At 41.2% G+C, this 9,380-nt stretch overlaps 1 protein-coding gene across 1 annotated transcript; it reads right to left on the reverse strand.

Moving 5' to 3' along the window:
- Nucleotides 1–31: 31 nt before the first annotated feature.
- On the reverse strand, nt 32–4,031 carry LOC139540564 (serotonin N-acetyltransferase-like). The gene is made up of 3 exons (XM_071344427.1): nt 3,420–4,031; nt 2,899–3,053; nt 32–2,721 (listed from the first exon to the last, which is right to left on the reverse strand). Exons 1-3 carry the CDS (start codon nt 3,583–3,585, stop codon nt 2,416–2,418), a joined length of 627 nt encoding a protein of 208 aa, XP_071200528.1. The 5' UTR covers nt 3,586–4,031; the 3' UTR covers nt 32–2,415.
- Nucleotides 4,032–9,380: the final 5,349 nt, after the last annotated feature.

Raw genomic sequence — 9,380 nt, forward strand, 5'->3', positions numbered from 1 at the left:
CTGATTTTCTATGGTGATTGATGCTGCCCTTTACTTTCAGACATGAACATTAGTTACCGTTCGCTAACAATCAGCTTTGTTGAAGGCACCACTGTTTTCATGATGTATGTCAATGCTAAAGGGAACATGAGGAGCTATAAAATCAGTGGCATCGTTTCCCTTTATTGCCGTAGTACATCATAGTGTTAATACAAAAAAGATAAGCAAAAGCCTAAGATTTCAACACACCAGAGGACTAAATAGGGTTTACAAAAATAAAATGGTATTTACATCACACTCAGAGAACTCAGTAATAGTAGTATCTCAGTAACAGTATCTCAATAACAATAGTATTAGTATCTCAATAACAATAGTAGTATTAGTATCTCAATAACAATAGTAGTATTAGTATCCCAATAACAATAGTAGTATTAGTATCTCAATAACAATAGTAGTATTAGTATCTCAATAACAATAGTAGTATTAGTATCCCAATAACAATAGTAGTATTAGTATCCCAATAACAATAGTAGTATTAGTATCTCAATAACAATAGTAGTATTAGTATCCCAATAACAATAGTAGTATTAGTATCCCAATAACAATAGTAGTATTAGTATCCCAATAACAATAGTAAGTATTAGTATCTCAATAACAATAGTAGTATTAGTATCCCAATAACAATAGTAGTATTAGTATCCCAATAACAATAGTAAGTATTAGTATCTCAATAACAATAGTAGTATTAGTATCCCAATAACAATAGTAGTATTAGTATCCCAATAACAATAGTAAGTATTAGTATCTCAATAACAATAGTAGTATTAGTATCCCAATAACAATAGTAGTATTAGTATCCCAATAACAATAGTAGTATTAGTATCCCAATAACAATAGTAGTATTAGTATCCCAATAACAATAGTAGTATTAGTATCCCAATAACAATAGTAGTATTAGTATCCCAATAACAATAGTAGTATTAGTATCCCAATAACAATAGTAAGTATTTATATCTCAATAACAATAGTAGTATTAGTATCCCAATAACAATAGTAGTATTAGTATCCCAATAACAATAGTAGTATTAGTATCTCAATAACAATAGTAGTATTAGTATCCCAATAACAATAGTAGTATTAGTATCCCAATAACAATAGTAGTATTAGTATCCCAATAACAATAGTAGTATTAGTATCCCAATAACAATAGTAGCATTAGTAATAATAAAGACCTCAAACAAGAATAGTACTACAAAGTACAATTTGTGGCAAGGAATATTTCATTTAAATACTCTCAAAATTAAGCATAATAAAAAAGAAGAATGTCGGGACGGCAAAATTAGAACTTTGTTAATTCAAGACGTGTTGTACACAAAGTATGCTGAAACTCCACATTGCATCTCAAACATATTCTGATTCTGTCTTCTATCGCTAACAGACATTTTTTTTGCTTTCTGTTGCTGTTTTCTTAGAAAACCCATTCTTGTCCCCTTCATTTGATGGTGCATGTCCCCTCTCTATGTTGCAGGGCGTCGGGATGCTGTCTGTGAGGCACTGAAAGATGGTGTCTCGGAGCCTGCTGGTGCTGCAGCTGAGATTGATGGGGCAGTGCCTTCTCTCATGGAGCACCTGTGGTTGCAACCTGATCTCAGAGTATTTCATATTATTCTGTATGTAAATCTGGGACAATCCATTTAGCATGATATGTTACGTTTGGTATGGTATGTGTTGATTGGTAGACGTCCATCACCCATTTCGTATATGATATGTTACAAATTACAATTCGTATTATATGTTCAGAATTTGCAAAGCATACAATATATTGGGATTTTACAAAACGTATGATATGTTGCTAGTTCTAGCTAGCAAGCTCGCTAACATTAGCTAGGCTAGGGGTTAGGGTTAAGTTTATGAGTTAGGTTAAAGGGTTAAGGTTAGGGTTAGGTTTAGGGGAAGATTAGCTAAAAGGGTTAAGGTTAAAGTTACGTGAAAGGTTAGCTATACGTGAAAGGTCAGCTAAAAGGGTTAGGGTTAGGCTTAGGGGAAGTTTTGGATAACAAGTAGTTGCAAAGTAGCTAATAAGTAGTAAGTAGTGAAAAGTTGTTAAAGTTGTCCGTGATGAGATTTGAACTCGCAATCTTTGCTAGATGTTCGTGTTGTACACCCACCCATCCTGACCAACCACCCTCCTTAAGTAACCATCTGTCTTATGTAACCATACCAAATGTAACCTATCATACTAAATGGAGTGTCTCGAATTTACGTACAGAATATTATGAAATGCTCTGAGACCAGGTTGGTGCTTGGATCTGTCTGTCTGCTATAGTGTGGTCTGGACGGTCAACTGTGATGACCAGAGTCTATGTTTACATGGTGGATGAGTTCCAGTGCTAGGGTTGATGTGATTATGAGCGGGGCGGTGACGGCCGGCAGTGACTAGCAGCCGCTGTTCCGCCGTGCGTAGGCCGCTCCGCCGATATGGTACTCCATCTCCTGGAAGGTGAGGTTGGGCACGGTGATGGCAGAAGGCCCCTTCTCCTTGAAGCCTGCCTTCTGGTAGAAGGGAACCAGGAACTCCTCACAGGCCAGCAGGGCCCTCCGGAGGCCTGGCACACATCGCAGGTACTGCAGGTAGCGCCACAGCAGGATGGAACCTTTACCCTGCTGGCGAGCGTGGCGGTGCACAGACAGCACATGGATGTGCACTGCTGAGGTTTCTGGGATATGCTGGGTCATGGCCTCCTGGGGTAGGGAAAGGCAAAGGTAGGGTTAATGACCAGGTATGATCAGAGTAAAAAACATGTATTTTATTGATGGTTACCTTTTAGATTATGAAAAACAAATTTCTGTTTTTTGGGGGCAAAACAATTCCAAATATGCAATGGAGGTAGCTATTGTAAATTGTGATGTCTGTCTCACCTGCTCCAGTCTCTCTTTGCCCCAGCCTGAGCCGATGATGAACGCCACCAGCTGGCCCTCTTCAAACCAGCCCAGGGAGAGCTCCGGACACTGACTTAGGAAGTTCAGCACCTCGTCAAGAGTGAGTGGACACTCACCAGACACAGAGACGAATGCTGGTGGGAGGAAAGACAAGACACACGGTCAGTCAGTCAGTCAGTGAGCAGATTAAGCATCTTGGAAGAGTAGCAAACGAACCAGGGATTACAGGCTGCTTGTTCTCTTATCACAGTTTATTGATGTTATTCACAATCCATTTTTTGGGACCAGAATCTGTGATAAACACACATTTGGTGGTTAAGGCATTGTTTAGTTTCCTGAGCTATTTATATTGTGGAGACTGACAGCTATTGTCATGTGTTAGAAATTATAAGATAAATGTGCATTTTGTTGAACATAAGACCCAAAAGTCTCTCTAATCCAACAAATCCTATACAATCAACATTTTCTGAGTAACCAGTAGAATCTGGAGACACCCTTACCTTCTCTCTCGATCTCGAACACGCTGATGGCGTCCTGTGGGGTCAGATTCCTGAACTCGCTGGCGGGGAGCGTGTGGCGTCTCTGGGTTCGCGGAATGACCCCACCAACCGGGGTCCTCGTGTAGAAGGGCTTGAGGAACGGAGAGCGGCTGACCTGATGTGTCATGATGGTCAGTTACTGGGCTGACGAATAATAACGATGAAACAGTCTCTGTGCTGTCTTTACAAGTATATCAGCTCTCTTTCCAGTCTTCTGTTGTAGAGAATACTGTAGATATTTTCTTGGTTAGATGTTGGTTTCCTCTTGACCGTTTTTTTTGTTCCAGAGTGGTTTGATGATGATAATAGTCTTTGAATCCAACACTAAAAACACATCTGAGGTTATCTTGCTCTGTGCTTTCTATCTGCCTGTCTGTCTCTGTCAACTGACTAGTCTTTCTCCTCACCAGTAGAATAGTACCTGTCCTTTTGTCTCAACACCTCCACTGCAAGCTCTTACCCTCCCTGATCTCCTTCTCTTGCTATCTCTCTCTTTCATTATCCCCCTCTTCCATGCACTCTCTCTCTTATTGGCCCATCCCCTGATCTGTCAAAGTGGTCATTCCAAAGAGGGGATCACTGTCTGGGCACGTGAGGTGGAAAATTCACAAAATCTGGTGACACACATGTTTATGCAGCGCAGTGTCTGGATTAAAGGAAACCATTGAACTCTGTGATATACATTATGTTAGGGATTGATTCATTCATTCAGTCTTCATTTGTTCAGGGTTTTCTCAAAACTCAATTGAAGGCCAGTTTTTAGTATATTCTCCCTTTCACTGTACTGTTATTAAATCCATCCATAAAGAAAACCACCAAGTTCACACTTCACACTTCAAAGCACCATACTGTATGTAAGGGCTCCTTATATCACCATTATATGATATACTAAAACATGATTAGTGAAACGTCTGTGTAGGCTTAAAGAGTTTTGAAGCCTTCATTAAGCTTTAGAAGTTAAAGCTCAGTGTGACCAAGATCACCAATGTTTTTTTCTCTCACATCGATGATGTCATTTTGGCACGCTAACGTCAGCGCCCACATCGTCTTTTCTGGACGGCTCTCATGTGCCGGCCTAGAGCTACAATATTCCCACGTTTGTATGTCGTGGATCTGGTCCAGGGTATGTGCATGTAGCCAACGTAGCCGATATACTGTAGCTCACATTGTGTTGACACGTGGGGCCCTTGGGGGTGTGTTTTGGAGACACCCCCAAGGGCCCCATGGAAAGAGATGTAGCGTGGCTTCTGGCTTACTGGCGTGATAGGCATGTGTGTGCAGTTCCAAGGACATGTGGGCTTTCACTGTAACAAACCCAGAGAGAAAGAGAGAGGGAGATTTGGGTGGATTGCTGTAAGGCTGATTTCATGGCTTAGAGGTTTAGCTCAGCTGCTAATTAATGAGAATGAAAGCAGCCTGTTTGCTGGGCTGCCTGGAGTAGAATACACCTGTTTATGGCCTGGAGGAACGGGGTAGGATGAGTAGGTTACAGAACGACTACTCTTGACGTCACCAGACAGATGAACAGATTTGTAGTCAAATAAAGTAGTATGATCAAATATGATCATGTCATTTATGTAGCACTATGCTAGTTATTTATGGTGATCATTTATGTAGCACTGTGCTAGTTATTTATGGTGATCATTTATGTAGCACTATGCTAGTTATTTATGGTGATCATTTATGTAGCGCTATGCTAGTTATTTATGGTGATCATTTATGTAGCACTATGCTAGTTATTTATGGTGACCATTTATGTAGCACTATGCTAGTTATTTATGGTGACCATTTATGTAGCACTGTGCTAGTTATTTATGGTGATCATTTATGTAGCACTGTGGTGATAATTTATGTGATTTTTATTTTGTGCTGTATGCAGCTAATCCACATGTAGAATATTATATTTTCTTTTTATGGAGTAATTGATCATTTTACTGTTACATTTCTACCAGGGCCATCTGTAAGGTGCATCATTGTCCGTTGGTTTCTAAATATTGAGGTTGCCAGATGAATTGTTAGATGGCAGCATTTCTTCACATAGTGACTGAAATAGACATTAATCCCCAAAACAATCTTCCTTGAGTAGTTTATGATGAGAAAGCTAAATAATGTCATGCCGCCCATTCCTTATCAGTTATTAGTATAGCCTTTCATTACTTGTCATACTGTTCACATTAAGATGATATTGTAGACAACTAAGACAACTTTGCCCACGTCAACATGACTTTTTTTAAAGATACCCCCCATAGTCTCATCCACACAGGCTTAGCAAAGCCATAACAGCTTTAACACCACTGAATGTGGAGTAACTTGGCTCTGTAGACCACTATTCTACCAAAAAGCATTGTCTGTAGGATTACTTTAGAAACGGATGGTGAAATCTCTATTTCCAGCCAACAGCTGCGTCTTTCCAAGACAATCACAATGAGAAAACCCCCACTTGTTGGGCTCACTGGATATTAGGCCTAAAGCGTATGCACGGATTCTGTTTTTTTTATGATGGTGTGATTTGTTTGGGATCCACCTAAAGCTCTTGTCTTCCTAATCTCACTAGTTTGCTTGAAAAGGAAAAAGGAGAGGAGAGTAGGGTCTCACTGTTGTTGTCAGGAAGGTAATTATCTCAAGGAGCACTCAAACCTCTGAGCTGCAGCTTCTATCCACTTTAAATGAGAGTTGAGGAGGAAATTATGCTGTGGTGACGTGCAATGGTGGTTTGGGACGGCATATCAGGTTCTCACCTCCTATATGTTTTCCATGTGACATCATGTCCTTGTTTGTTAGTGTTCAATGTTTTGGATTACACTCGGATATATAAGACTCCATCTTACAAAGTTGTTGACGAATATCATTATATTCCTAAATACTTTGATAACCTAAAACCATGGATCACTGGATCAGGATGTGACAATACTTTCAAGAAGTAATGACAGAATAATAAGAGCACTATAATGTAGTGTTACAGAATGTTGTGTGTGTGTGTGTGTGTGTGTGTGTGTGTGTGTGTGTGTGTGTGTGTGTGTGTGTGTGTGTGTGTGTGTGTGTGTGTGTGTGTGTGTGTGTGTGTGTGTGTGTGTGTGTGTGTGTGTGTGTGTGTGTGTGTGTGTACACTACCGTTCAAAAGTTTGGGGTCTCTTAGAAATGTTTTGGTTTTTGAAAGAAAAGCTAATTTTTTTGTCTATTAAAATAACATAAAATTGGTCAGAAATACACTGTAGACATTGTTAATGTTGTAAATGACTATTGTAGCTGGAAGCGGCTGATTTTGTACGAGAAACTGAAGATCTCGTACAATGCTGTGTACTACTCCCGTCACAGAAGAGCGCAAACTGGCATTAACCAGAATGGAAAGAGGAGTGGGAGGCCCTGGGGCACAACTGAGCAAGAGGACAAGTACATTAGAATGTCGCCTCTTCACTGTTGACATTGAGACTGGTGTTTTGCGGGTACTATTTCATGAAGTTGCCAGTTGAGGACTTGCGAGGCGTCTGTTTCTCAAACTAGACACGCTAATGTACTTGTCATCTTGCTCAGTTGTGCACCGCGGCCTCCCACTCCTCTTTCTATTCTGGTTAGAGCCAGTTTGCGCTCTTCTGTGAAGGGAGTAGTACACAGCGTTATACGAGATCTTCAGTTTCTTGGCAATTCCTCGCATGGAACAGCCTTCATTTCTCAGAACAAGAATAGACTGACAAGTTTTAGCATAAAGGTCTTTGTTTCTGGCCATTTTGAGCCTGTAATCAAGCCCAAAAATGCTGATGCTCCAGATACTCAACTAGTCTAAAGAAGGCCAGTTTTATTGCTTCTTTAATAAGCACCACAGTTTTCAGCTGTGCTAATATAATTGAAAAAGGGGTTTCTAATGATCAATTAGCCTTCTAAAATTATAAACTTGGATTAGCTAACACAACGTGCCATTGGAACACAGGAGTGATGGTTGCTGATAATGGGCCTCTGTACGCCTATGTAGATATTCCATAAAAAATCTTCCGTTTCCAGCTACAATAGTCATTTATAACATTACCAATTCCTGCACTGTATTTCTGATCAATTAGATGTTATTTTAAAGGACAAAAAATGTGCTTTTCTTTCAAAAACAAGGACATTTCTAAGTGAACCCAAACTTTTGAACGGTAGTGTATGTGTGCACATGCGTGCCTGCATGTGCATCAGTGTGTGTGCAAATGGAATTGGTTCTTGAGCTGTACTGGCAGTGTCAGCTTAATGAGGTTAGTGGGTGAGGTTGGCACGGTGTGCCAGACTGTTTTAATCTGTACCGACCTGCTGCCTGCTCAGGCACATCCAGAGGATCACCCATCCTCTGACAGCGTAGTCTCATAACTCTTCTACCCTTCTGTGCTGGGAGATTACGCTAGCTGGTTATGAGGCTAGTAGCTCTACTTGGCCTAACAAATGACACAGAGACTGGGCTACAGGTCAACACCAATGGGAAAAGGGAGGATGGATGGCTGAAATCCATGGGTAAATATGGTCCGATTCCTCCTAAATTAAGTTCGGGTTAGGGTTGAGCCAGGGTGTGGACATGAAGCTAGGGTTAAGGAATCCAGATACATAATCTAGGTTTGGTTTGCTCCTAGCAGAACTTGGCAATGCGAAACGACCGTCTGTGCTCTCATACTCCCTAAAGACCTTCGCTTGAAAAACAAGAAAAAAGCATTTGTCCATCCTGAGTCACCGTAGCAACAACATAGCCAGAAATACTTCCTCAAAATAGTCCGAATTAATCTAAGATAACTCAAGAAATCGGTCATTAATTTTGACGTTTTTGGTGAGGTGATCTTTGTCAGGCAATTTTACATTTAACTAAGATGTTTGGTGCAGTATTTCTCAAGTGAAAAAATGCATGAAACCTAGTCATCTCTCGTTGAATGAGAACAAACTCTTCATGTTCCCACTCCTACTAGGAGTAGTACTGTTGACCAATCACAGACTAAGGGGCGTAGACTTTGGCTACCGAACTTCGACTTGCCTCAAGAAATGTTTTTGTGTGCACGAACAGACGGGGAAAAAAACTGCCAAAGACCAAAACTAACAAAAAATATATAATATATGCACACACTGTTTTGACTGGGAAGCATACGGTAAACTTTAGAGTTAGGGTTGAGACGGAGTGGGGACATGAAGCTAGGGTTAGAGTTAGGGTTGAGACGGAGTGGGGACATGAAGCTAGGGTTAGAGTTAGGGTTGAGACGGAGTGTGGACATGAAGCTAGGGTTAGAGTTAGGGTTGAGACGGAGTGTGGACATGAAGCTAGGGTTAGAGTTAGGGTTGAGACGGAGTGGGGACATGAAGCTAGGGTTAGAGTTAGGGTTGAGACGGAGTGGGGACATGAAGCTAGGGTTAGAGTTAGGGTTGAGACGGAGTGGGGACATGAAGCTAGGGTTAGAGTTAGGGTTGAGACGGAGTGTGGACATGAAGCTAGGGTTAGAGTTAGGGTTGAGACGGAGTGGGGACATGAAGCTAGGGTTAGAGTTAGGGTTGAGACGGAGTGTGGACATGAAGCTAGGGTTAGAGTTAGGGTTGAGACGGAGTGGGGACATGAAGCTAGGGTTAGAGTTAGGGTTGAGACGGAGTGTGGACATGAAGCTAGGGTTAGAGTTAGGGTTGAGACGGAGTGTGGACATGAAGCTAGGGTTAGAGTTAGGGTTGAGACGGAGTGTGGACATGAAGCTAGGGTTAGAGTTAGGGTTGAGACGGAGTGGGGACATGAAGCTAGGGTTAGGGTTAGGGTTGAGACGGAGTGTGGACATGAAGCTAGGGTTAGAGTTAGGGTTGAGACGGAGTGTGGACATGAAGCTAGGGTTAGAGTTAGGGTTGAGACGGAGTGGGGACATGAAGCTAGGGTTAGAGTTAGGGTTGAGACGGAGTGTTGACATGAAGCTAGGGTTAGAGTTAGGGTTGAGA

This window comes from Salvelinus alpinus, chromosome 1 (assembly GCF_045679555.1).
Source record: "Salvelinus alpinus chromosome 1, SLU_Salpinus.1, whole genome shotgun sequence".
In the NCBI taxonomy this organism is placed as follows: domain Eukaryota; kingdom Metazoa; phylum Chordata; class Actinopteri; order Salmoniformes; family Salmonidae; genus Salvelinus; species Salvelinus alpinus.

What these genes read in the sequence shown, in the direction of transcription:
- LOC139540564 (XM_071344427.1), bottom strand. Translation starts at nt 3,585, where the DNA reads ATGACACATCAGGTCAGCCGCTCTCCGTTCCTCAAGCCCTTCTACACG. An exon ending in GTTCGAGATCGAGAGAGAAG is followed by an intron (nt 3,054 to 3,419) that starts GTAAGGGTGTCT and finishes TCCTCCCACCAG; the next exon opens with CATTCGTCTCTGTGTCTGGT. An exon ending in GCAAAGAGAGACTGGAGCAG is followed by an intron (nt 2,722 to 2,898) that starts GTGAGACAGACA and finishes TCCCTACCCCAG; the next exon opens with GAGGCCATGACCCAGCATAT.